Source organism: Panicum virgatum, chromosome 4K (genome assembly GCF_016808335.1).
Source record: "Panicum virgatum strain AP13 chromosome 4K, P.virgatum_v5, whole genome shotgun sequence".
In the NCBI taxonomy this organism is placed as follows: Eukaryota; Viridiplantae; Streptophyta; class Magnoliopsida; order Poales; family Poaceae; genus Panicum; species Panicum virgatum.
In genome coordinates this window covers 34,756,758-34,784,543 of record NC_053139.1, presented here as the reverse complement: position 1 = coordinate 34,784,543, position 27,786 = coordinate 34,756,758, and the positions used below count along the sequence as shown (strand labels likewise).

The window sequence follows — 27,786 nt, the reverse complement described above, 5'->3', positions numbered from 1 at the left end:
TGCCACCAGCATGTGGACGGGCACACATGGGCTGCTGCCAGTGAACCCACGGACGTGGCACATGGAATCGTTAGCACTAGACGTATGGGACATGGCCAAGAGAGGTGATCCTGCTCCTTTTGTCCCGTATGGGTAAGCTGGTTCGACGGTTCGACGAGGACGTCGAATCCTAACGGGGTGATTGTCACAGCCCAGGGGCCAGTGGGACGCACGGGTTACTGTAGCGTGTCGCTACTGTAGCGTGCGGCACAGTGATGCTTTAGTCCCGTACCGGAAACGGGAAGAGAGCCGAACCAGTTTAAATAGTCGGTCCCTGGGAAGCTAATAACTCCGGTTTGAACCTTTTGCGCGAAGCGAGAACGAAAGCGCAAGAGAATTATTTAACATGTATGTTTTACTCAACATGTAGAATAAATTTTAGCCGTTATCCCAGACCCGGTCGTTACCATCTCGGTCTTGCAGGCCCGGTCGTTACCATCTCGGTCTTGGAAACTACTTTTGCTCCGCCCCTGCGTGGTGGGCTGGTGGCGCCTCGAGGATCAAGGAACCAACGGTGGATCGTGGCTGCGGTGCTCGGAGTAACATGAGTTGTGTACCCAATCCAACGGCCAGGAATGATAGAATTATAACCACGTGGCTTTTGTAAAAAATCGGGCGAAATAAAACGGAGCCTCCTAGTCGTAGAGGCGCACCCCCCTATCTCTCGCTCGCCGAACCCCTAGCCCAAACCCTCGTGCGCCCTCACCGCCGCCGCCGACCCTCGCCGCTCTTCCGCCGGAGCGGCCCCCGCCTCCGGCCGCCGAGCTCGCTCTAGCCCGAAGACGCGGCGCACGGGGGACTCGCACCCCATCCGACGCCATCGGGCTTCTTCATCCTACATCCCGAAGGTAAACCCTAGACCTTGTTCGTGGGCAGCGGATCAAATCTGTTTGTTCCGGTGGCTGGATTGGATTGGATTCGTTCCAGCCTCGTTCTTCGTTGGTTCTGAAACATGTAGGATCTGCTTCTTTTCATCCCGCAGGCGCTCCGGAGCGGCCCTCGCCTCCGGCCGCCGAGCCCGCTCTAGCTCGAAGACGCGGCGCACGGGGGACTCGCCCCCCATCTGACGCCATCGGACTTCTTCATCCTACACCCCGAAGGTAAACCCTAGACCGTGTTCGTGGGCAGCGGATCGAATCTGTTAGTTCCGGTGGTTGGATTGGATTTCGTTCCAGCCTCGTTCTTCGTTGGTGCTGAAACATGTAGGCTTTGCTTCTTCTCATCCTGCAGGCGGTTGGTTCGGGGGTGCGGAGTGTTTCGGCCGGGTACTGTGCGCGGGCAGGAGCCCCTAGGCGGGCACAAGCGCCATGTTCCCCTCGAAAGGGCCCAGTCACTACGGCCAGCAGCCGCCATATGGCGGGCAGCAGCCTTACGGCCAAATCGTAAGGCTCTGTGAAGAATCCGTATATGTTTGCTTCTGTTTGTTGTTCAAAGCGGATTTCTTACTATTATCATTTGTGTTCCTGCCTTTTCGGTTGGGCTTTTCCTCCATTGCAGCCTGGTAGCACTGGATTTACAGCCCCGGCAGCGGCGGGTGGCGCCGATGGTGGTCGGTTCGGTGCCCGAGTTGGACAGGGGGCCACTGCACAGTACGGCGGGCCTTACGCTTCAGTTTATGGCACGCAACAGGTGGTTAACTATTACTGAAATTCGTTCCGGTATTCGTTTTTCTAAAATCGAAGTCTATGCAATTTATTAAATTTGCCTCATTAATGCGATTGGCGTGTTATTTCTTTCTCATTAATGCGATTGGCGTGTTACTTCTTTTTGCGACTTGTCGTTTGTGCTGCATGTATCAGTGAGGAACCTTTATTAAATAAAAATAGTAAAAGTTATTAGCTGTTAGTTCGATAATTTGGAATCTAGCGAGGATCAAAGCACCACGAAGCCACATGCTTTCTTGAATTAGAATATTCGGTGGATCAGTATGGACGTTTATGATACACAAAACTCTAAATTTGACCAGTGTTGAAGACTGGTTTGGATGGGGTTACTTCCAGGTTAAGTAGTTATGAACTATTTCTGTCTGAATTTCTATTGAGGTTTTCCTATCCTTCTTCCTATTCTGAATTGGAAATGCTCTGTTTTTTTATACACACACACACACACATTGAACAGTCAATATATTTTTTGGAAGTTAGGTGTAAAAGGTTGTCTACTTTTAGGAATCAGGCAAAGCAACTGCCTCCGTCATTTCCAGTGATCAATAATGCCTGGACAATCAGCGAACAGAAGTGAAATTGGTTAACCTACTGTGTCATTGTTCTCATTTCAGAGACTTAGTTTATTTGGTTCCCCTGTTCCAGAATACGCTAAGCTATGAAGACGTGTTTCTTAATTGAAAGCTCATTTTAGGTCCTGCTTGGGATTATTAAGTTCTAATTTTCAACTGCAAAAAAAATTAACTATCCTCTACTACTATCTTTTTTGTTTGCTTTTTTGTACTCGTTTTGCTCTTAAAATTTAGAAGTAGAATCTGGTGGGACTCGATGTTCTGTGCTTGTTCAGGTTGGGATCAGTATTTCAAAAATATCGTCATGTGAAGAAGCTTGGGTAGGGCAATATATAGGAGGTGTAGGGTAACAACCCTCAACAGAGGGATGTGTCGGAAAGGAGAGTTGGTGTCTGTTGATGCTGACTTGACTTCACCGACATGGCCTTCAAGCTGCCTAATTGGTCGCCTGGCCTTGCTGTTTGGGCCCTATTCACAGTCTTTAACCACCTAGTGCTAAGGTGTTGTCTTGGTAGAGTGATTTTTTTTATAACAATGGTTTGATGGGTCTCAACTTTGAAGTTACCATTATTTACATATTTTGTACCAGCTATAAAATGAAAACCCTGCCCCTAGCTCCCATGCCCCCACCCGAACTATCCTCTATTTTCTGGCGGCTTCAATTTCTTCTCTATCTTGTCCAGTTTCAGATCTGGGTGATTAAAAGTTACTTTGTTCCATCTCTCTTTTCCCTGCTGCGATTTGGTCATTGAAAATTTGTTTTTGTTGGGAATCAGGACCTTGAGGTATTTTGGAGCCTGAAAAATATGTCTGCTTCCCCATCCTCATGTAGTACAAATTTCATCTTCTTGTTGCTTAATTTAACCATTTGTATGGATCTTTCATGATTGTCCACATTTTTGCAATGTAAAGTACTAGGTCTCCTGAATATTTCTCCCTGTTCTTCTAATTTTATGGCCCTACGCATGTTGTTCCTTGTGACCTTGCCTGACCTTTGGTTTGTGACATGAAACCATATATGTCACAGTTTATGATCTGCCTCCACTTCTTTTTTTTGGTGGGGGGGGGGGGGGGGGCTCATTTCACATCTTTTGCTTTCAACAACCATCAAATAGCTTTTCTACTTTTTTGTGCAGATTATTTGACTTTTATATTGCATATGATCAAAACATGATTTCTATCTAAATACGCTGCACCACCAATAGCAGCGTATATCACGCAGCTATAGCTAGCTTTTTAAAACCATGAAAACCAAGTTTGTAGCATGAAGAATGGGCTGTGAAGGGATTTGTGCTATTGATTTATACTTTTATTATTTCTGAATTATTGAACTGTGTTTTTGTTTAGCCCCCTGTTTAGTCATGTCAATCCCTGCTGGATCACTTGATTCAGCTGTTTCAGTCACTCGGACGGTTAAAAGTCATTTCATGTAGTTCCCAGAATTTTGTTGCTGAATATATCAATTAAACATCCTCATTCTTTTCAATAGGTTGGTGGACTTGGTGGAAAAGGTCCAGCTTCTTCAACTCTTCCTAGCTTGCCAACTCGTCCAACTGCGCTCACTGAGTCATCTAAGTTCTCGTCTACACCTGTGGGGTCAAGCCTGGCAAGACCAAATGATGACTATATGGCTGTGCGTGGATATGCACAGAAGCTAGAACAGTATGGTACTGATTATCCTCTAGAGAGAAGGATTTATGGTGAACACTCAGCTAATCTTGGTAGGAGAGATGGTCTCAGTGATTTGGATAGAAGGTATCCTGATCATATGCCTGCTGGTCACCAGGTATCTTTCTCTCTGTTTTTCTTTTGCCTTCCCCTCTAGATTGTAAATAACCAGAGCATTGTTGTAACCCTTCTTTTATTTTATCTCAGGTTCATGACCATATGGAGCAGGTAGAGTTTTATCTCCCTACTTATGGAACACTATTTTGTTCTTTGTGATAACATGTTGTTCATTGTATCCTGTTAATTTTCTAGGGTTCATCTATGCGCCACCAGCAGCTCCTGAAAGGCCAGCTGCAGCCTGGATCCGATACAAGGTACACTATCACAGTTGGGTTCTATGAAATGAATATAAAATGTTGTTGATTTATAGACTTTTACCCTTGTGCATGAACAGGATAGGGCATCAATGAATGACCATGTGTTAAATAATCTCTGGCATTGCCCCTGTTCCTATTAGTTGTGTTTGGTACTTCTCATTGATATTGTTGGAAAACTAAATCAGTAGCAATGAATTGTGTGTTTATCCCTGCAACAGAACATAGCCCATGCACTGAGTATAGTATGCATTTCTGGCAGACAAGCCGATTACTTTGCAGGAAGGTCCGCTCCAATCCATCAAGCATCCCAGGAAATTGGTGCATATGGAAGAGTCGAAGCTGAGAGTCGCAACATGTCCATTCTTGGGACTGCTCCATACGGAAGACAACAGGCAGCTTCATTGTTGGAAGGAGCTCCAAGGACAAACATTGACAGCCTCTATGGACAAGGATCATCAAGTACTGGATATGGTGCAGGTCTGCCTCCTGGACGTGATTATTCCTCGGGGAAAAGCCTGCTCCACCCTTCTTCGGATCCTGATTACCGAGAAAGCATCTTACCCCGCGTACATCCAGGCATCTCCATGGTCGATGAACGTAGAGTTGATCGGATTGGGTATCGCCGCGAACTGGATATAAGAGATGAAGAGCGCAGAAGGGACCTAATGCTGGAAAGAGAGAAGGAGCTTGAATGGGAGCGGGAACGCGAGTTACGAGACTTGCGAGATCGTGAAAGAGAAAGAGAGCGTGAAAGGGAAAGGGACCGTGAAAGACTACTAAGAGAACGCGAAAGAGAACGGGAACGCGAACGCGATCGTGAAAGAGAAAGGGAACGCGAACGTGAAAGAGAACGCCTACGTGAGCGGCGGGAGAAGGAGAGAGAACGGGATAGAAAGCACGGAGCTGATCCAAGGCGGGAGCACACTCCTCCTAGAGTACCTGGTGATCGACGACGTTCTTCTTCTGTTAGATCTGAGAAGCCTGTTCGCCGAGTTTCCCCTCGACGTGAAGCTGTGCATAGGTGGACCTCCATGCTTCTTCTGCAGCTTTGTGGATGCAATAGGTTGCTGCTTCGTCTTTGGTGCAGCTTTTTAAACTAACATTTTTATTTGTTGTCCTGAAGGCATCGTTCACCTGTTAAAGAAATAAAGAGAGAATATATTTGCAAGGTAAATAGACAACTGTGTTTGTCAGTGTTATTGCAGAAATCACTTGACATTTTTAGTTCTTCCCTAGCCTCCTTGATGCATTCCAATCTTAAGGTCCCCTGGTTCTTGTCCATCTAAAGCCGATTCTTTGTCGCTCCTTGGGTCCTTGCATCCATCGTCACCTATCCTTCCTTTTGCCTTTCCAGTAGGCTCCTCCCTTCCTGGTACAAGATCTTTGCTGTCGTTTTGTTGTGATACTCATGACTTATTTGAGTTTGAAGAGCATTCAGGCCATGCCTTGATCATTAATCGCACAAGAATACATGATCATGCAGCCATGAATAATTGTCTTTCTCTGTTCTCTGTTCCCTTTTTATAGTCATTACACCTGTCGCAGGGGTTATTGCAGTTTGCCCCCTGTTATGAACTTAATACTAACTGTGATGTTATTGCTAGGTTCTACCATTTCGTTTCGTGGATGATCAGAGGGATTATCTGTCCTTGACAAAACGATATCCCAGACTTGCAATTACTCCAGAATTTTCTAAGGTCTGGCATTATGTGCCTGCTGCTGATCAATATTCAGTGTGGAATTCAGCATTCTCTCTCCTTTCTAATTTGTTATTTACTGGTGTGCAGATTGTCTTGAACTGGGCAAAAGAAAACTTAAATCTTTCTCTGCATACACCAGTAAGGTATGCCTTTTATTGGGAATGCATGCATACATACTGTTGTAGATGCTTTCCTTCTTGAAGTTCTCATGTTTCCTAAATTATGTAGTTCTTACTATGTTGTAATTGCTGCAAAACAGTCTGGAGCATGATATCCATGATGCTGATGATTGTGCTGATGAAGGAGCAATGATCTCTTCTGAGAAAACATCAAGCTACGATACTCAAGCAACCATTTGGAATGCAAAGGTTTCCACCTATAATTCTATGTTTGTTTCAATATATAAGCTGTACATGTTGCAAGTTGTTGCTCAGGTGATTAGCAGATAAACGCTGATTTCGAGTAACTCATGCTACTGTACGTGGTATATTGAGTCTGCTATATTACTATTGATGTTTTTAGAAACTGAGAACCATCTGTTGTCACATGCAAATACATAGGTGCATAACTTTGCGTGCTGGTCTTAAAATGCCATTCCCTTTTTTGGGTGTTGGTATGCTTGACTTGTGCATATCTCACTTTTGATGATAGGCATCATGTGGAATAGCAAATTTTGCAGTTTGCGATAGCAATATTTTCCAAGTTACTATCCTGCAGCTGTGCTGCTTATACATGTGACTGTGTGTAGGTACTATTGATGAGTGGCATGAGTAAAGGTGCCTTTGCTGAAATAACTTCATTGAGAAATACTGAGGAACGAGTTTTTCACTTGAACAATATCTTAAAATTTGCTGTGTTCAAGAAGGATCGTTCTCTTTTTGCAATTGGGGGACCTTGGAATGCAGCAATAGATGGTGGTGATCCATCAGTTGACTGCTCTTGCTTGATTCGAACTGCCATCAGGTATGCCATTATCAGACAAGACAAGGTATGATGAACAACTTACAGTTGTACTGATATTTATCTTATTTGGTTATCTAACTTGGACAGATGCGTGAAGGAACTGGTTCAAGTTGATCTTTCTAATTGCACCCACTGGAATCGTTTTGTTGAGGTACATGTGAAGTTATTTCTTAGCACTTTCAAGAAACTTGTATGTAGTGCATACTATCTTTTCAAGGAAGATATGCTTCTACCACCCACTACTCTTTCACCTTGCCTGTCTCTTTCAAATTGTGAAATGAATGTTCCTTTGTTTAGTAAGACAAACATGCCTATTTATGTTATTGCTGCCTCATATAATGTTGCCAGTTCAATTACAATCTCAAACCCAGAACGATTTCTTCACTGCATCATATTCTGGATTCAGAATACCATTGATGTACAATAAACTTGTCAATACTCAACACGATTATCTACATTATACTCCCTATGTCATCGTATATAGGAGCGGATGTATATTGTGGTTCAAACTTTGTAAGTTTTGACCAACAATCAGACAGTATATGTAGATTTTTTTTTGAGCAGCAGTGTATATAGATTTAACAATGGGAAAGTAGTACCAGTGGATTTTTATTTCATTCTGCATTTGCACTGATATATTCGACTTACCAAGCGATTCCATGTCAAATCGTGCATAAAATTTAGCACTTTGATTTATTCAGCTAATTTGCACTTTCCTACTCTCTGTTCTTAAATATATGATGTTTAGGACAATCAAAATTGTTTAACTTTTAGAACTAATTAGCTTGTCCTAAATGCCATATATTTAAGATGAAGGCATTATTAGTTAATATATACTCTCTCCGCCCCAAAATACAAGTCATTCTAGGAATTCTATGACAGATTAATAAAGAGGTAAAATGACCATGTTTGCCCCTATTTATTACCCATTATTTGACAGTATTTGATTCTTGCATGCACATGCACTTTCTGAATAGGGTAAAATGACTTGTTTTCTGGGACAAATTTTGAATCCTAGAGTGACTTTTTTTTTGGGGGGGGGGGGGGGGATGGAGTACTCTCCAACAGTTTTGCTTTCTTTCTTTACCTGATATGAACATCCTTGAGAGTTTTTGCTGAATTTCATCCGAAAAAACCCGCTGTGTTCATATTTTAGTATGATTTGTAACTTGTGTGTTGCAACTGGCCAGGATATTGTACTTTGTATCTGGTGTAGTCCATGTACTTCTCACTACATGCTTGATGGAATATTAGCTGATCACATAGTTAAACATGCAGGTCCATTACAATAGAATCGGCAAAGATGGACTCTTCAGTCATAAAGAAATTACTGTACTGTTTGTGCCTAATCTGTCGGAATGCCTGCCTTCAGTTGATATATGGAAGAATAACTGGATTGCATATAAAAAATCAAAGGCAGAAAGGGAGCAGCTCACTATGAAAAAGGAAAAGGTACTTTGTCCTATTATTGTCCTTCAATTATGTGAATGAATATATTTTGTTTCTTTCTCTGGAGTTCTTACTAAAAGTATTGTATCCTTTGTCGCCTTGTTTCAGAGCCCTGGTGAATCAAAAGAGCAGAAGCAAGGTTTGGAAGATTCATTTTGAATTTCACTGAATTCTTTTACATGTCTTTTAGAGCAAAATGTAAGTCGCATTTGTTAACAATTTCAGGGGAACTGAACAAGGGTAAAAGTATAGATGGTGGCCTTTTAAAAGAGGGTGATGTTGGCACCAGTGATACGAAAAATGATAAAGTTGATGCTGATATGGATCAGAAAGATATGGATGTGGAAGGTAAGGTTGATAAAGTTGAGGAACCCACTGAGAAGATGGGTGGGGATGTTGAAGCAAAAACTACAGAGGGCTCCTCTGTTGGCCATGCAGCTGGGGATAAAAAGCCCATAAAAAAGAAAGTAATAAAAAAAGTTATGAAAGTTGTTCGGAAAAAACCAACCGCTGGAGCTTCAGCTGATAAATCTTGTACTGAGGACAAGAATGTTGCAGCAGAATCTGCAAGCAAAACTGCAGAAGGTGGGCAGAGTCAACTAATCAGTGAGGATGCTGGAAAAGAACAGGAGGGAGCTGGTAGCAATCAGCAGCCTGAAGCAAAGAAAACCGGTAAGAAGAGAATAATTCGAAGGGTTGTTAAAAGAAAAGTTTCTGCTTCAGGGTCTCAGTTGACTGCTCCTGCTACTCCTGCCGAGACGAGTAAGAAAGAAGCAGAAGTTCAGCCAGAGAAAAATGTCGAGAGTTCAACCGATGCTGGAAATTCTCAGACTAAGCTACAAGAAGGGTCCAAAACTTCTGCTGAAGATGTCTCAAGTCAGAAGGATCAGAAGGAAGAAGAGAAACCAGAGGAGAAGGAGCACACATTGACTGATGGCAGAAGTCCAAATGGTGATAAGGCTAATCACAAGGAAGCTGTGGAACAAAAAGATATGAAAAAGGATGGAAAGAAAGAGAAGACAAAGGATGATAAAGAGAAGAAGAATAGAGACATCAAGGTGGATCCAAAGCTAAAACCACTAAATGACTTGAAAGAAAAGAAGAAGTCTGATGAACCTCCGAAATATCCAGGATTCATTCTTCAGGCAAAAAGGAGTAAAGAATCTAAAGTATGGATTGCCCAGGAAATTTCCTTTTTGTTCCATATTTTTCTTCTATTCAATCATGCTCATATGAAAATGAATTGCCCAGGAGATGTTTATCATTTTCAAAGCTTTCTGTTTTTCAGCTCCGTTCGACATCCCTTTCTTTGGACGGCCTCCTAGATTATACTGCCAAGGATATAGAGGAATCAGTGTTTGAGGTATTCTGTAATTATTTGATGCTTGTTAGTATTTCAACAGAGACTAACATGTGAACCTTTATATCTTTTGCTGCTACGTTGTTGGCAGATGCTTGTTAGTATTTCAACAGAGACTAACATTTGATCTGTTGTTTCAATTCCTTTTCAGCTTTCTTTGTTTGCTGAATCGTTCAGTGAAATGCTTCAACACAGAATGGGTTGTGTTATCCTGTCTTTTCTTGAGGTACATTCTTCAGCTCTGCAAATGATTCAGTCTGAATAATTCTCTTGTTTTTTAATTCATCTGATGACACCTCTTCTGAGGCTTATTGTACCGTAGTATTATGTATGAAGGTCCTGGTGCTAAAATTTATACAAATATTTTGATTAACATCTTTTGGTGGTTTATCAGTATCAATTCTGGGATGCTTTGAGCACCCTAAATCTGTATTGATATCTTCTGAACCTACTGTTTCTATGCTTTGCTCCAATCATGATGCCACCTATGGCATAGTCTTCCTTACTTAGTTGCTGCCTTATTCAATAACTCAGTGTCAGGGCTGCCTTCATTCTTTTTTTCATGAGTTGTTGACTAATCTCACTTTGCGGGTACAAGTGAGACTAAAGCTGCCCTTTTCGAGATAGCAACTCACTTTAGTGTTAGTTGGACCCAGACATAAAGTATATAACTTGGAATATCCAAATATAACTCGAAACTTGGATCAGGTGTGGAGAGTCCAACTTGGTTAAGTTTTTAGTTCTCAAGTGCCTGGGTACACTGGGTTTTTTTTTCACTGTGTGGCTCATGGTCAACCTTGGCATTTAGTGATGGTGCATTTTGTTTTCTAGTGGGAGTTTGAAATTTTCTAATGTAAACTACTAGAGGCTGTAATATTGATAAACTTAGGGTTACATACCATGCAATACCATGAAAGCATGAAAGTAGGTGTACCCATCCACGCTAAATGCTGTTATTGTAACCATGACCACATCCCTATGTTTTTAGCCTTTTGGCACATCGATATGTTTCAACACTTGGTTTGTTTTTTCTCCACAGAAACTGTCCAAGCGTTATGTTTTGAAGAGGAATCAACGTAAACGCCAGAGAGAGGAAGATCTAAAGAAAGAAGAGAAGAAATCCTTAGAGAAGCGACCCAAGACAGCTCATGAGACCATAACTGAAAGTGCTGATGGGGATGTTAAAATGACAAAAGAAGGTGAAGAAAAGATGAGCACAGATCATTCAGCAAGTGTCCATGATGAACAGTCAAAAGTGGGTCAGGTAAAATTAGGCACTGATCATCTGGTCGCTAACCATGATAAACCAGCAAAAGAGGGTGTGGAAAAGATGAACACTGAACATTCAGAAGCTGCCGCCAATGAAGCTGAAGCTGGTACAAAGATGGACGAGGAAGATCCTGAGTACGAGGAAGATCCTGAAGAAATAGAAATATATGAAGATGATGAGGACATGGATGATGCTCATGCTGAAGAGCCAACTGCAGAATTGGTATTATTATATTTTCTCATCATTTTTTTGCAAAATATGTTGAGTCAGCTCTTCATGATTGTGAACTGGAATGCCATTTATCACTGTTTGTTTTCTTAGAATATGATGCTTTACCATGTGATTCCAGTCAAATCCTGGGCTTAAATGGCTAATGGCAAGCACTGACACTCAATGTCATCTGGGCTATTACCATACTTCAAATGCCTCTAGTGCTTGATGCTGCCATTTTGGAAATCTTACATGTTAAGGTCTTACCAAGTAGTACTTTTAGCTTCAGAAACAAAACGATCTTGTATTTTTTTGTATGTTGAGTTTCAACTTTATGCAAGAGGTATATAAAGCTAGTGCAAGTATTTCTAATCTGTGTCTGTGGCACCTCATTTTCTTGTGACAGAATGAGGATGACAGAGAGGCTAAGCCAGAAGTAGCTGCAGAAGATGGTGGAAATAACAAAATTATGAAGGAGCCTGAATTGGAAAATGTTGCTAATATCCATGACAAAGCTGCTTCAGTGGAGGAAAAGCAGTCTATAGCAGAGAAAGGAGACTCGGTGGAAGGTGGAGAGAAGGTAGTTAGTAAGGAGGTGAAGCCAGCAAAAGATGAGGTGGTTGATAAGGAACTATTGCAGGTAATGCTTTTTCGCCTGATGCTAAGAGTTAGTATAAAACGTACAATAATCTAATTTGTTTGGCCTAGATCATGTTGTCATTATTGTTTCTCTCCATCTTATAGGCCTTTAGGTACTTCGACCAAAACAGAGCAGGATATCTGAAGGTAACATACAAACCCTGCATTATTATTCCAAATTCAATTCAGCTATTTTGATTCCAGTGGTTACTGTTGCACCATCGTTATTTCACAATTGCAGTTGGATGATTTAAGATGTATTCTTCACAACTTGGGGAAGTTTTTATCAAGCAAGGATGTGAAGGTCAGTTACAATTCTGTTATTTGATACAATTCTGTTATTTAGAACCCCCTCCCCAGCCTTTTAAACTCTTTACCATGGTTGAACACAACAAATCTTTTGACAGTTGAATGTAGCTTCCTCGGGAGAAGCATTTAGGATATTATTCTATTTGTTGGCGTTGGTATTCTCAATTTGTCATGGCTGTCTAACGATGGCTCGCTGTTTGCTGTCTGCAGGACTTGGTCCAAATTGCTCTTATTGAGAGCAATTCTGCAAGGGACAACCGCATAATCTATCCAAAGCTTGTGAAGATAGTCGACCTATGATCTGGAGTTGCGTTGATCCCTGTTAGCATTTTCAAGTCAACTATGATGAACTCTTTGCATTAGTTATAAAGGGATTGAGTACCTGTTTGCAGAGGAGCAGTTTTTTGTTTATGGTTCGATGTTTTTTTCTTACTCTTTTTTTTAATCATATCATAAACTTGGCAACCCTATTGTGCTGCATCAAGGAAAATTGCTGTTCATAAATGCTTGCACCCTAGGGAAAAAAAAAGAACTTTGAACTAATGCTTATTGGTGCCATGATCTTGCTTTTGATTGTTTTAGCTTTGTATAAATTTGACTGGGAAGTTATTTCGAGTTTCGATGCCCTCTGATTCTAGTGGAGCGGAACAAGAAACTGTTTTCCTTCGAGGCTTTGACCATTCTCCAAAGCAAATCGTTGAGGTGGTTTCACGAGCACTGAATTCGCCGCGCGCTCTATTTTCCAACCCGAGAGAAAAAAGAAAAAGGTGCTGTTTTGTCTTAGCGTTTCAGGAGCAGACCGGGGGGGGGGGGGGGGGGGGGCGGGGTGCTCTTCTACTCCATTTGATTTTTTAAATTCTAAGTTTGATCACTCGTTTTATTCAAAAATTTGTGTAATGTATCATTTTATTGTTGGGGTTTGCTTTATCAATACAAGTTTTTCATGGATGATGAATAAAAATTTGTGTAATATTTCATTTCATTGTTGGGGTTTGCTTTATCAATACAAGTTTTTCATGATTGACTTAAATTTGATTATGTCTGTATAAGTATTTTTGAATGTGATAAGATGATTGGTTAAACTTGACGCTAAAAAAAATCAAATGTTATATAATTTGAAATGGAGAGTATTTTTGAACAGGAGAGGTGTGGTTTGATAATTACAAAAAAGATTTTGTATAGGATTGGTAGTTTGGTTGAACATCTCCCATTGCTGAGGAAAGTGTTTTGTTTTTATCTACTGGAGATGCCCTAGGAATTTAGAACTTTAGATGGAGCGGTGATATTTGAAATAGTACAAAAATTACGCAATATTATGAACCTGAGTAAATTTCACTGTGGTCCTTAGATTTGTTCCGGGCTCACTCCAATTCTGATACTCTTAAAATGCATATGATATAAAGGTAAAGATTTCTTACTGGCTGGTCGTATTTTAATGCATATATAGACAGCAGTTCACGAAGAAGCATTTATTCTTTTACTCTTTTAAAAAAGGTGTAATTTTCGAACAGTCCATCAAATTCAAATTATAACAGCACAGCTGTATTTTTTTAAAGACTTTGAGAACAAGACATCACTTGCATATGTTTCAACAATATTTTTAAATACATAAATAAGGATGGATTCGGATGTTTATTCGAATGTCAGATTTTTGGTCATTTTTCTTCGATTATGGACAAATAAGATATAGAATTTACTATGTAAATTCATAGCCTTGTATTTAACATTGATATTGTAAAGATTCATAAAAACTAAACCTCAAATTTATCATATATATTCTTAAATAATAGATATAAAAATTCGAATACGGATCGAATACGGATTCGATTTTTTTTCACCTTTTTAATTGTAGGGAGCAAATAATACATAAAAAAATCTATACAAAATTTTATTCTTATGTGTAATAATATGCTTGATAATATAAAAAAAGATTAGCATAAAATTTTAAGCATATCTATTTTAAAATATCAAATTTGTTCAAAGAATTCGGATGTCTAGATCCATCCTTGCACATAAATAGCTTACGTATATTAGAAAAATACCAACACAAATTAGTAAAATACTCAATTGACTCACTAAAGCTACCTATCACGGATCATGCAATAAACATAATTATCTTCTAAATATCAACATAATATCCACTTAACTAAACATAGATGAGTTAAGCAATATTTTGTAAAGCGATGATTAACTTTTGCAGACTTCATAAGCAAATTAGAATGCACTAAAAATCATTTTCTCACTCGAAAAAAATATATCTTTGAAACATAGTGGTGTGGAATCTTGTTCTGAAGTTCTTGTCGAAACGAGTGCAACTGTGTAATCGGATTTCGATTTGGACACTCAATATTGAAACTACAGTCTTTTTTTAAGCGGAAAGATTACCAAAATAGAAATTGTGATTAGTGACTCTCCCTAAAAGAAGCGACCGGGACGACGAGCCTTACTTACGGCAGGCCGTACGTTAGTCTGCTTCTAGTGCATATAATATTTCACTATGCCAAGCTCTTATCCTGATTTTAAAACTTATCTCGAGTTCTCATTCCAGTCCTCGTACTCTCAAAATATACATAATAGTTCGTAAACTTATCCCGTGCTCTCAAACAAAACCTTATACTTCTAAAATTTAGAAAAGACTATTACAAATTATTTCAAACTTTCAAAATTTCAAATCAAGTTCGTATCTCACTCAAAATTGAAAAAAAAATCCTGAACCAGTTGTCTTAATATAATATTTGATGATTTCTAGAGTTGTTATTTGTGGAGTTGATTTTACTTTAGCATTCAAAATAATATTAAAATTATTTATCCTTTGCTCTAAAAATTATGAGAAAATCACAAAAAACAATTAAAATATAGGTTATTTAAAGATTTTAATATTTCACATCGAATCCTATGTAGAGTATAGGACAAGTTTAAAGACGGAGATAATAACACGGAATAAATTTAGGGACAATTATGCATTTTGAGAGTACTAGGACGGAGCTGAGAACTCGGGAGCGGGATGAGAGCGTGAGATAAGAACTATTATGTACGTTTTAAGTGTATGGAGATCGAGATGAGAACTCAAAATAAATTTAAGGCCCGTTGATGAAATTTACTCTACGAACATCTTCATTGAGCCGGTATACGGACCCATTAGGAGAAGTATGTTGTGCCGAATTCTCGATGGAGACTCGAACTTCATGTTAGGTTTCCTTGTATAGTACGAATCCACAATGCAAGCAGCATTCGTATTCGTTGCGAGTTGTGAGGGGCATGTCAAATACTACTGAGCCATCACATCTGATCTTCGAGCCTATTTTTTTTTAATTTTTTTGAGAATATCTTTGAGCTTTATTTTTGCTGCCAAACAAAACGTGAGATGGCGAGCGACGTCAAACGCCAGCCGCCTCCAAAGCGACGTCAGACTCACGGTCACGGAAGGCCGCCGGCAGCTGGTGACCCCACCCGCCAGTAGCATCGGACGATGGAAGAAGGGCGGGCGCCGTGCTGCTCCAAGAGGCGAGAGCGTAACGATCCAACGGCGCAGGAGTTATCTGACAGCGGAGGGCCCCACGACCTTCCTTCTAGCAGCATCCACGACTAGAAGGAAGTGGCGGCCGGCGGCGAGGCGAAGGAGCGAGGAGCGGAGCAATGGCGACCGCCTCAGGTGAGCACTCGGTGTCCGACCTGAGACCCTCCCTCCCCTCCGTCCTTCTAGTCCGCCCCGCCGTCCCGTGGCGCCGTGCCCGACGGGCGCCGAGGAACGCGGCGGAGGTTGTCGTCGCTCCCCGTGCCCGCGTGCTCGGTTCATGTGGTTCCTGGTCCTGTTCAGCGGCTCGATCAGTCGATCGAGTGGCGGGTAGCGCGTTGCTTCGTAAGAGATTTCGATTAATGCCCGTGGCGTTGGTTCGCTCTGTTACCTGCGTTTTGTTGATCAAAGGCTCAAATGTGAACCCCGAAACAGAGCGTACCAAAACATGGAATGATGTTTCCTTTTCTCCATGAAATCAAGGTGCCGTTTGCTGCCAAATGTTGCCAAATCCATGTTAAATCTTTGGTTTGTGCTACCAATATGGAAGAATCACATTACACAATAACTAGAAAACATATCCTGTGCGGTACAAAGGGATTCTCTAAGAATTTATATACATTTTCTGCAGTCTCTTTCAAGTCGCGAGAGGATCACAGGAAGCAACTTGAATTGGAGGAAGCACGGAAAGCTGGTCTTGCTCCTGCAGAGGTGGATGAAGATGGAAAGGAGATTAATCCTCACATCCCACAGTATATGTCCTCTGCCCCATGGTATCTTAATTCAGAGAAGCCTGTAAGTTTCTCAACTTGGTTGTTTGTTTATCTTCTGCTGTGGAGTAGGATTTGGAAGTTTCTCACTTTTCTTTTCTCACTTGTTCAGAGTTTGAAACATCAACGGAAATGGAAATCAGATCCAAACTACACCAAGTCATGGTACGATAGGGGTGCAAAAATATTCCACGCCAATAAATACAGAAAAGGTGCTTGCGAAAAGTAAGTTAAATCTGATGCACTCTAGTCAAACAAGGATTTTTTTTTGGGTACCTGTGCAATGTTTATCCTTTTTTGTAGGAGAAAACATCATCTTTAGTCACGCCATATCATATACGCTAACTTGGTTTTGGACCCATAAATTTATAAGGTCTATTGTAGTTTTATTTTCTTTTTTGGCCAGACTTACTTTCCTTAAATTATTTTTGTAACCCTGTATCCATTTTGTTGCTGTAGCTGCGGGGCCATGACTCATAATAAGAAATCATGCATGGAACGGCCTCGAACTGTGGGAGCTAAGTGGACTAATATGCAAATAGCTCCTGATGAAAAGGTGGAGTCATTTGAACTGGATTATGATGGCAAACGTGACCGGTGGAATGGTTACGATCCATCAACCTACACCCATGTTATTGCGGAGTATGAAGCCAGAGAAGAGGCACGAAAAAAATACCTAAAAGAACAGCAACTCAAAAAACTTGAAGAAAAGAATGGTAACCAGGATGACAATGATGTGGGCAGCGATGAGGATACAGAGGATGGCCTGAAGATAGATGAGGCTAAAGTTGATGAGAGCAATCAAATGGATTTTGCTAAGGTAGAGAAGCGTGTGCGTACAACAGGTGGTGGAAGCACCGGAACTGTGAGGTAAATATGCTCGAGGACAGAGGAAAAAGAGCTTGCATATCACTAGGATATCTGTAAATGCAAAAGATTCGGTAATCTGAGAAATCAAGGTGATGCTATAATGCTATATGGGATAGTATACTCTCATCTTGTTACCTCTGTTGTTATTTCTTCACCCTATTTGAATTAGAGGATTGCTCCAGAAGTTTGTAGGATCTAGCTTAAATATAAACTAAACCTGCTATACTTTTCCTATCACCAATTATAATTTTCAGGTATCTCAAAAGAAGGGGATGACGATTCTGACCTGACATACATATTTTAGTAAAAATCAAGTACATAAGTTGTGTAAATTCTATGTTCTTATGCTGTAAATATTCCATCCAGGAACTTGCGTATCAGAGAAGACACAGCCAAATACCTTCTAAACCTCGATGTAAATTCTGCATATTATGATCCAAAGACTCGTTCAATGCGTGAAGATCCTTTGCCAGATATGGACCCCAATGAAAAATTCTATGTGGTAAGTATTGCATAATATGGGTCAGCAAATACTCTGCACCAAACCAAACCTTAACATGCCATACCATTTGCTCACTCAGATTTATAATTAATGCTGTTGCCATGATTTACTGTAACGCAGGGAGACAACCAAAACAGGCTTAGTGGACAAGCTCTGGAGTTCAAGCAACTCAACCTTCATGCTTGGGAAGCTTTTGAAAAGGGACAGGACATCCACATGCAGGCAGCACCATCCCAGGCTGAATTACTGTACAAGAGTTTCAAGATTAAGAAAGAGAAATTGAAGTCTGAAACCAAGGAGAAAATTATGGAAAAGTATGGGAATGCTGCTTCTGAAGAACCACTACCCCGGGAGCTTCTTCTTGGACAAAGCGAGAGAGAGATTGAATATGATCGGACTGGACGTATAATTAAAGGGCAGGTTTGTTTTATCCATATGTAATCATATTGGACCATATTGTTTTTTTAAGGACTCTTGGGACCATATTCTCTAATGATGTGTGGAAATTGCTTAGGTTATTCATTGTCATTGTATACTGTTTATCTGCAGGATACATCTGTTCCTAAGAGCAAGTATGAAGAAGATGTGTACATTAATAACCACACGAGTGTTTGGGGTTCATGGTGGAAGGATCATCAGTGGGGCTATAAATGCTGCAAGCAGACTATTAAAAACAGTTACTGCACAGGTTTGGCTGGAATTGAGGCTGCTGAAGCTTCAGCAGATTTGATGAAAGCAAACATGGCCCGCAAGGAGGCTGCAGAAGGTATGACACTATTACTTCATTGTATTTTTCTGGAAGGGTAACATGCCTTTATGGGGTTCTTTTTTCTTGACACATTCGAAGATCTAACTATCAGATTTCTCATGGAAGAAGTTTGTGTGCCTTCTTCATACATTTCTTTCCTCCTTTATCTTTCTTTGGTGCACTGAGATCCTTGGAGAACGCTTTAATACTCAGCAGCAATAATGACATGGGAAGATGGAAACGTGTAAACAAATATTGAATTTTACTGTTAATTGTTTTCACCGAACAATGAATTTGGATATTCAGGAATCTCGTGTTGCTTGATGTACCTTCTTTGAGAACCTGTTCCAACTTACTGTTAAAGAATACAGATAATAAATGAATATATTGTGATGATCATACTGCTTTTATCCCAGTTTGATGATAGCAATCCAACTATTTGTAGTGAGATGATCTCTATTTATTTAAGCGATTGGCTATCTTAACATATTTGTGCATGCGTGCTACATCTGAAAAATTGTAATAATGCAGAGGAATCTGTACAACATGAAGAGAAACGGCTTGCCACTTGGGGAACTGATGTCCCTGATGATCTTGTTCTTGACAAGAAGAAGCTTGCTGAGTCTTTAAAGAAGGTAAGCATTACTTCCTAGTCACTGTAGAGTTGTGTGCCACTGGACATTTCAGTACCTGTTGTTTTTTCGACGTTCATCTGTAACTCTAATATGATTTCATGTGTAGGAGGATGAAAGGAGGCGAGAGGAAAGGGATGAAAGGAAGAGAAAATATAATGTCAAGTGGAATGATGAGGTACTCATTTTTTGTATCACCTATTGTTGGTCACATAACAGTACAGCACCTCTGCACTTGCCTGTCTTCTATGCAAAGTGCCTTAGTTACTGATCGAGTTGCCTATGTAGGTCACTGCGGAGGACATGGAAGCCTACCGTATGAAGAAAATTCACCATGACGATCCAATGAAAGATTTCCTGCATTGAACAACACGTTTGTGGATGTTATAACTAATAAGCATGTTGCTGTTGCCTATCATGATTGTGCATGGGCATATCTGCATGTCAGCATCGTGTTTTTGGTGGTCTGAGTCTGAGCTCTGTTTGTCCTGTTTCTGTCACTGGAAATTAGAGACGTGGTACTGTGATGCATGGGGCTGCAATATGGAATTCGCACATGATGTTAATGATACTTTTGAGCATGAAAATACTAGGTATTTACTCTATTTGACTCAATTATTCAGTTTTGAATTATAATAGATTATGTCTCTGCATTTCAGATGGGACAGCAAGACTAGCGCTTGGATATTTGTTGGTGATTAGTATGCGGCCTGCCTGGACCTGCAACGTCATTGTAATTTTTTTGCATCAACATTTGCCTTCTCATTTAAATTGGATGAAATTATGATTCACGAGCATATAAGTTAATGACATCAGAAAGCTTGTTGAGAAAAAACCCAAGCTAGCAATTTCAGGAGGCTATACGAAAGGACATTTCAAAAAAGTAATGATTAGTAATAATAGTACAAAATAAATAAAACATAGTTATCACTGCACGCACAAAGCGTGGAGGTGCTGGCACTGCTTAGAGCCTGCTTGTTTGAGCTTTCTAGCAGCTTGTCAACGAAGATCAAACAAACAACGAACTTGCGAACTTCTCGTGTAGCTTTTGGAAAGCTGGTAGTCTAGAAAAACTGAGTTTATATGGAAAGCTCAGTTTATAAGTTTTTCTAGCCTTTTGAGCTTAGAAACATAAACACGTCTTCTAAAAGCTAGCGTTGGATTTTCAGGAAAAAAAAAACTAGCAGCAGCTTTTCAGAAAAGTTTAAAATCTACCGTCAAACAAAGAGACCCTTAAAATAAAACTGAAAAGCTCGGCGTTGCATATTTGTGACGGCTCGTGGGCCCGTGGCCACCATCATTGAGAAAATAATCATGCGTGCCCGTGTCCCAAATCAATTGAATCTCAATCTATATTAGATATTGTTGAACATAAAAGTACTAGGGTTCAGGCGGGACTATGCGAGGATCTGGACACGGTTGTGGTTGCACCCTTTCCGCTGATCGCTTATATTAACCCAGATGCCTGGGTGCCAACCGGAGTAAACAACAGCGATGGCATGGCAACATCGTCCGGGTTCACATCATCCGAAGAACCTGTGTTCGCATTTCGTCACATGATGACAATATTGATGGTATAGCAACAACCCGTTAAATTTACCATAACATAACCATCAATTTCTGATAACCTCAATAAATTCTTACAGATTTTTAATTTGGGTCTGGAATAAGCTCGATGAAACAGCATAAACTGAAAATGACCCGTACAGCATGGGGAATGGTTCTTTTGGTCGGTGGCACTTGCAGTGCAGCTCCGCCTGCACCCTGCACAAAACGACTCGCCTAACAACCCCTCTTGGCACAGACCACATACTGGCAATCCTCTCAACATGAAGCATGTCCTTAGTCTTGATGTCCTGCAACTTATGGCCCTCTCGTATCCAGCAAGACTTCTCAAAAATAGGCTCAATGAAGATCAGCACATCAGCCTACTGCTCCCCTTCTTTCTTAGGCTTACTTCATCAGTACTCGGATGGCGAGATCACGTCATCGATCTTGAGGATCATCTTCACCACCTGTGTGGCAAGCAAGATTTGCTGCTGCTTGCCAATCAGAGTCTCAAAGACATTCTGCTCCTTCATGTCGTTCGTGCCAACATCATTGCAGTCTATGCCGCAGTGGGGGTTGCTCTCCTGGAAAGGTGCAGTCAAGCATATCACTACGATTTACAAACAATATATCTAAGCACAGCAAGAATACCATACGCTAAAACTAAAAGGAGCATAGCTTCTGATCGCACAAGTGCTGAAACGACAACACTAGGCTATCTGACTGTACAAGTGCATCCCCTTAATGATACAAGAACAAGAACCAACGTTAATCACTAGCCGTACACAAACTACGAACTGGGCAAGATCTGCCTGACAAGTAAAGGATATGAAGAGCAGATGCTATTAAAAATTAATTAATAGACTTTTAGGGGGAGGACCATGGGATAGAGAACTCCAATACCTTAACTTGTTGTGCTTTCACTGCAGTTAACGTATCAATAGGCGGCAAACCACTATTTTCCGCTAAAGCTAGTGGAACAGCATCTAATGCATCAGCAAATGATCTGATAGCATACTGCACAACAAAGAAACAGTCAGAAGGTATAGCATCGCATAGTTTTTGCAACTACGAGCTCCAAAGTCGACAAACACCTGCTCAACTCCAGGGTGTCGATCCGCAGCAGTTTCAACAGCAATCGAGCAAGATATCTCTGCTGAGCCTCCACCATACACGATTGAGTTATTGCGGATAAGATTCCTTGCCACACAAAGAGCATCATGAAGACTGCGCTTGGTCTCCTCAATCATCATTTTGTTTCCTGTACAGCAGCAGTTAGTTTTGTCGCAGAAACTAAATAGAAAATATCATCAAGCATAGGTGATTACTGAAATGAGTTCAGTGCATGATATCAGTAAGAACCGGAAAAGGTTTATTGTCATCTAAAATGAATTGCATATTCTATGTTTCACAGCACAAATTTAAACAATCTGGATTCCTGATGTAGGATTAGCACCAAGAGGCAACAGTTAGTTGAGACAATCTTTGGCAAGACAGTTCAATCAGAATAGTGATATAACTATATAGCATCCCCTCTAACTAAAATATATAATCAATTCCACTTTATTCAGTACAAGCTGTGTAGTGCCCGAATCATATGAAATTTTAAGGAGGTAGACACATGTAATGGTATATGAACAAAAGGAGGTAAGATCATCAGAACATACCACCACGAATGAAAATAGTTACAGCTCTGGAATTGGCACACTGCTCAATGTAAAGCATCCGGTCCTTGGTTGTTCCAAATGACTTCTCTCTGACTAATCCAGCCTATTGAAGCAGAGTATTGAAAAAAGATTTAACATGTAACTACTCGCAATACAATAAAGATAGGCAGTTTTTTTTTTGTATTGTAGAAGTGCATCGGTCATTTGAATGGTGTACTCGAAACAACAAGGTTACACCAAACAGCTAAGCTACCAAGAGTGCTATAATAACCACATTAAGGTTAATAAATATTCAATTTATTGGCCAGCGATAAATCAAATCACCTTCATAACTCGTATAAAACACTTAAAAGTCGGCACATATCCTAAAATTTCAGCAATGAAACAATATACCTTTACCATCGAATTAATGAAATTGTTAATTATACTTCCTGCCAGAAACAAGAAAGCAGTTTCTTTTTAGGTAAAGGAATATGTCAATTCAGTCCCTATGTCGACATATGATTTACCAGCTTTCCAGGTTCATGTACAATGAGCACTAAAAATGTGTAATTGAAAACCACATCCTTAACCCGTGCATATTCCTTATTACTCAAATAAAAATATGTGCAAAAGATTCATACCTTCCCGAGCTTTTCAGGACTCAGCTCTTGGAATCTCGGAACAATCCGGCCTCCTGCAGTCAGTTTTCAAATATTAATATTGTATGCACTAGTCATAGCCAGATAAGATTGAGATAAGCATGCAGACCTGTAGCAATGGCAATCAATTCCAATTCAACACCACCAACCCATCTGACAGCTGGCAGATTTCTGTGCATCAAAAGATGATTGGCTTCATCATCAAAACCCCATTGACATATAACCAGGGTCGCGCCAACATCCTACATAAAATAATATGTGATTAGTTACTAAGCAAAGCAGGCACACCAAATGAAACGAATACTTCCGACATGCATAATAATAACTAAATTAATAATTGCAAGAGGAAGTATTTCAAAATTTATTAGAATGCTTACAACAAAACCATGGGAAAGAAATGAAAACTAAGTAAAGTAACAACAAAAATTATATAATTTAAGGATCTCAAATACAGAACAATATGAAAATGTGCATGCACAAAATATTAACACCCAGATACTAAAACCAAGGATACTCCATATACTACAAAAATAGTCTAATGTTTACCTTGCATTTTTGAACCATTTCATCGAAGTACTTCTGCTCTTGCTCGCGCAGGGTCTGGAATTTCTCTACAGTGTCAATGTCAACCTTATGCTTTGTTTTAGGCTTCGGTGGCTCAAATGGGCAAGTCAGGATGGCTATCTTAGCATCCTCAATTCTCTTTGGCATTTGCGGGTGACTCATATCTTTGTCGACAACAATTCCGTATATGAGCTCCGTGTCCTCCAGCTTTCCACCAACCTTGCCTTCTACTTTAATTAAATCCAAGTTAACATCTTTCCTCTCCAAATCAGCAACCGCAAGAACTGCTTTGACAGCAATCTCTGCCAGTGCTCGCTTGAAACGGTTAACACTGTAGAATAAGAGGAATGGATACCATCAGATGACATGTTCAGTTTTTGAATCTAATGATAGGGAAATTACTCTAATGTAGTATATTTTCTGGTACATGAACAATGTAAAGAAATTTCATACAGCCATACAGGAGAAACTACAGAGTTGATAATGATGTACAACAAAAAGAGAAGTGTTCCTTTTTTTCAAACATTGGGCTGGATGCAAGATATCTATCCTACATAATGTGTTACGATGCATATGAATCAGTCAATAGTAGGATGTAGGAAACTGGGAATCAATGCAATCTATTATCTTGTTTCTGGTAGGCCAACACAGATAAAAGCAGAGGAAACCAGAAAAAGGTTTCATGTCACATCTTTGTACGCCAAAAGTTTTTTAATTTCAAGCAGAAACAATTTAAAATCCATGTTCCCTTAAGAACCTATTCAGATGCAGAAATTACTAAGCAATACCAATATGACAATAATTAAGAGAAGTTGTCTCATAAAATTGATTGATTGAACTGAATGCCCCATATTCATTCCGAGTGTCTGACTTACATCTTTGATGACAGTGTCGTCATGCAGGTCTGAACCAGGGGTTCTATATTGTCCGCACTGAACTCAAACTTTTGGGAGATGCGCTCAAGGTGATCAAAAGCTATCCTTGACGCCATCTCATAACCTTCAGCGACCCTTATCGGGTGAATACCACGTTCCAGAAGTTTTTCAGCCTGCTCTAGGAGAGCCCCTGCCATGACCACCACCCCAGTGGTACCGTCCCCGATTTCGTAGTCTTGACTGCGGGACAGCTCCACCATCAGCTTCGCAATCTGGTTGTCAACATCCATCTGCTCCAGGATTGTCGCACCATCATTTGCTGGCAATTTAGAAGGCAGCAATTTCAGTGAACAAAGTAACAGAAGTACCAATGAACAGCAAGATGGCTTATAATAAATGTATAACTGCAACATGAACTTCCAAAGCATGAAACTAGATCTCCAAATAAACGCGCCCTGTCCAAACCGATCCATGCGAATCTTACAGACTAAAAAGAAGGTAAACAGGGCACCTCACTTCAGCATTGCAGCAGCAAAAGGAGCACAGTTCACTACCAATTCCTAGATCAACCAACAATTTCCTTCCCCGGACGATTGAATCAGCAGCTCAACACGAGCAACGGTCCCGCGCAAAGGTAGATCTCAAGACATGGCCCCGCCACTCAGAAAACCCTAGGCCTCAAAACACTACCGCTTCCGCTTCACCTACGCAGACGATGGAAGGGCTCCCAGATCCCCGTACCCAACCCACACATTCACAACGAGGAAGCGGAGCAGATGCGCACTGATGGTGACGTCGCCGTCGGGGGACTGGAGCATCTTGTCCATGCCCTTGGGCCCGAGCGAGGTGCGCAGGATCCGCGAGACGGCCTTGCCTGAGGCGTTGTTGGCCTTCTGCGCGTCGAGCCCGCGCAGGCGCGTCTTCTTCTCCTGCTCCCTGATGATGATGAAGGGCCGCCCGAACTCGTCGAAGGCGAGCGCCATGGCCGCCGCTCGCGCGGAGCGCGCGCTCCCAGAAGGGCCCGGATCAGCGAGCGGATCGGACGGCGGAGCGGGGTGGAGTGCGGCGGCGGGGACGGGGAGGGAGCGGCGGGGCGTGGCGGTGTTTCTAGGCGGCGCGGGGCGAGGGTTCCGCTTCTTCTTCCTCCAAAACCCTCTTCCTCGCTAGTGGTTGGGCTGGCCCATTTACCATTTCGAGCCCAACAGAGAAGGCCCAAAAGCCCAACAGAGCCGGCCCAGCCCACACGCGGCCATCCGCGCGTGGCTGCGGCAAGCATGCAGCAACCGTTAAACCCTCCCGCCGCTCCCCGCGGCCGCCTCTCCGGTCTCCCTCGCTCCGGCCGGCGGCGGCGGCCTCGGACGAGCGGCCACCGTAAAGTCAAGCCCTCCTCGGCGGCGATCGCCTGGCCTTTTTCCCCCCTCCATGGTAGAATTTACCTGCCCTTTTCCTCAAAAAATTTACCTGCCGTGCTGTTTCTATTCGCATTTGGGTTGATGCGAGTCGGCGCTGCTCGCGTGATTATTTAGATTAATTGCTTGCCTTGCCTGCTGCCGAGGCATCCAGGTTGAACATTTGCCCGGAATTGGTTGATCCTATCGCCGCCGCTAAGGATGGCAATGGGTCGGGTTCGGATCGGGTGGAGTCTCCGTGCACCCAAAACCGAAACCCGAACCCGAAACCGATTCGGGTGGAAATCCATCACCAAAACCAAACCCGCGGATACCCGAAACCCGAATGGATACTCGAAATCTGCGGATAAATATACACATATTCACATGTATAAACAAGATGCAACAAATAATAAATATTTTCATGAGTCAACTTTCAATAAATTTAATAGTCTAAGTAAACAAGTTATCATTAAAATATTATAAAACATGAGTTTTAATTCTAAATGATTTATTTCGGATATCCATTGGATATCCACGGGTGGAAAACAAAACCCGAAACCAAACCCGAACCCGAACCTGAAAACCATGGGCGAAAAACCAACACCAAACCCGAAACCCGAAAAACCGAAACCCGCGGATACCCGCACCAAACCCGACCCGCTGCCATCTCTAGCCGCCGCCGATGGCAGTGCCGTGCCGATGGAGAGAGGAAGCGATCAACCTCGTAAGCACCGCTCCCCCCTTCTTCTCCGCTCGTCTCAATTCCGGGCAATGGCATATTTTTTTGTTGTTGTTGTTTTTTTTTATCGAACATACCTGTATTAAAGTTAGGGATACCGTACAAATACAGATACATCCAGAGAGGATACAGAGGACAGCTGTCCCACCCAAATTACACGGAGGCCCTTAAGAAACAAAGAAATTACAACGAAACCCATGGAACCAGTGGCGGAGGTAGGATTGGGGATTAGGGGGGCTGAATCAATGGAGTTAGGGATTGAGATGGATTTTTAATGGTGAATTAATGCTTTTGCTACAGTATTTTAAGTGTAATTATTTGCTTTAGGGGGGCTGGAGCCCCCCCAGGCCCCAGCCCCCCTGTGCATCCGCCGCTGCATGGAACCTCTGCAATCCGCCGCCGTCCGCCGGAGATCGCCGCCGACTCCAGTTGCCGCTCACCCCAGGCCAGAAGAAGCCCCATCGCACCAAGGCTTTGGAAAGAGCCGAAAAGGACACCCGACACCAGGGACGGGATGAAGCACACGCTGAACGACCAACGGCCGGAGACGCACCCCGAGCCCTCCTGGCCATGGATGGAAGCTCGCTGCCGACAACGACCGCCGCCGCACGGAACCGAGCCCAATCCATCCCCCAAGCTTCCACAACACCCGCAGCAACCTCCGCTCCCTCGCAACCAAAAGCTGGCGAACTCACCTCCCTCACGGGCCGAGAATCCACAGGCAGAGACCTCCTGTACACGAGCTCCACACTGGGAGCACCACCTCCACGCACTCGTCGCCGATGCCGGAGAGGAGCACCGCCGAGACAGGGATGAGCCACGCCGCCAAAAACCTAACCATAGACCTACTAAGACTACCACCGACCGACGAGGATCCAGCGGTCTCCATCACCTCGCGAAGCCCCACGGGCCATCGGAGGCGAGGAAGACCGTCGGCCTCGTCGGCGGAGACCGGAGCTCTCGGATTCGCCCTCTTCTACTGTTGGGGGAGGAGAAGTGGAGAGAAGTCTGGAGCTCTTCTATGTGTTCGCTGTTGTTGGATTTTTGTTGTTGTTGTTATTATAGAGAAAGAGGCGACTGGTTCATTGTTGAAATTGACTCATGACCA

General features: G+C 42.0%; 3 protein-coding genes across 6 annotated transcripts; 2 read left to right on the top strand and 1 right to left on the bottom strand.

Annotated features, from left to right (window-relative positions):
• Positions 1-575: 575 nt before the first annotated feature.
• LOC120704874 (protein SHORT ROOT IN SALT MEDIUM 1-like) lies at positions 576-12,788 on the top strand. Its single transcript, XM_039989410.1, has 24 exons — positions 576-887; positions 1,022-1,139; positions 1,270-1,421; positions 1,537-1,668; positions 3,762-4,058; positions 4,148-4,168; positions 4,253-4,314; positions 4,577-5,338; positions 5,441-5,486; positions 5,922-6,014; positions 6,105-6,160; positions 6,277-6,385; positions 6,766-6,980; positions 7,068-7,131; positions 8,259-8,432; positions 8,538-8,568; positions 8,655-9,598; positions 9,718-9,792; positions 9,941-10,015; positions 10,829-11,281; positions 11,676-11,909; positions 12,014-12,055; positions 12,150-12,212; positions 12,428-12,788. The coding sequence occupies exons 3-24, from the start codon at positions 1,347-1,349 to the stop codon at positions 12,515-12,517; spliced, it is 4,113 nt and encodes a 1,370-aa protein (XP_039845344.1). The 5' UTR covers positions 576-887; positions 1,022-1,139; positions 1,270-1,346; the 3' UTR covers positions 12,518-12,788.
• Positions 12,789-15,732: 2,944 nt separating this feature from the next.
• On the top strand, positions 15,733-20,088 carry LOC120704871 (pre-mRNA-splicing factor SLU7-like). Of its 4 annotated transcripts, none has more exons than XR_005687716.1 (11): positions 15,733-15,869; positions 16,363-16,526; positions 16,614-16,726; positions 16,961-17,371; positions 17,738-17,873; positions 17,994-18,293; positions 18,423-18,639; positions 19,153-19,256; positions 19,363-19,431; positions 19,542-19,846; positions 19,913-20,050. XR_005687716.1 is itself a non-coding variant. In XM_039989408.1 (10 exons), exons 1-10 carry the CDS (start codon positions 15,854-15,856, stop codon positions 19,617-19,619), a joined length of 1,608 nt encoding a protein of 535 aa, XP_039845342.1. In that variant the 5' UTR covers positions 15,733-15,853; the 3' UTR covers positions 19,620-20,088. The 4 variants fall into 4 exon arrangements, 2 of the variants coding, with proteins under 2 accessions (XP_039845342.1, XP_039845343.1); XR_005687717.1 differs by having other exon boundaries at positions 19,893-20,050; XM_039989408.1 differs by having other exon boundaries at positions 19,542-20,088.
• A 737-nt stretch (positions 20,089-20,825) lies between these two features.
• On the bottom strand, positions 20,826-25,696 carry LOC120704870 (T-complex protein 1 subunit epsilon-like). Its single transcript, XM_039989407.1, has 9 exons — positions 25,333-25,696; positions 24,549-24,867; positions 23,656-24,004; positions 23,219-23,351; positions 23,092-23,144; positions 22,469-22,571; positions 21,896-22,062; positions 21,705-21,818; positions 20,826-21,385 (listed from the first exon to the last, which is right to left on the bottom strand). The coding sequence occupies exons 1-9, from the start codon at positions 25,529-25,531 to the stop codon at positions 21,215-21,217; spliced, it is 1,608 nt and encodes a 535-aa protein (XP_039845341.1). The 5' UTR covers positions 25,532-25,696; the 3' UTR covers positions 20,826-21,214.
• Between the last annotated feature and the right edge of the window lie 2,090 nt (positions 25,697-27,786).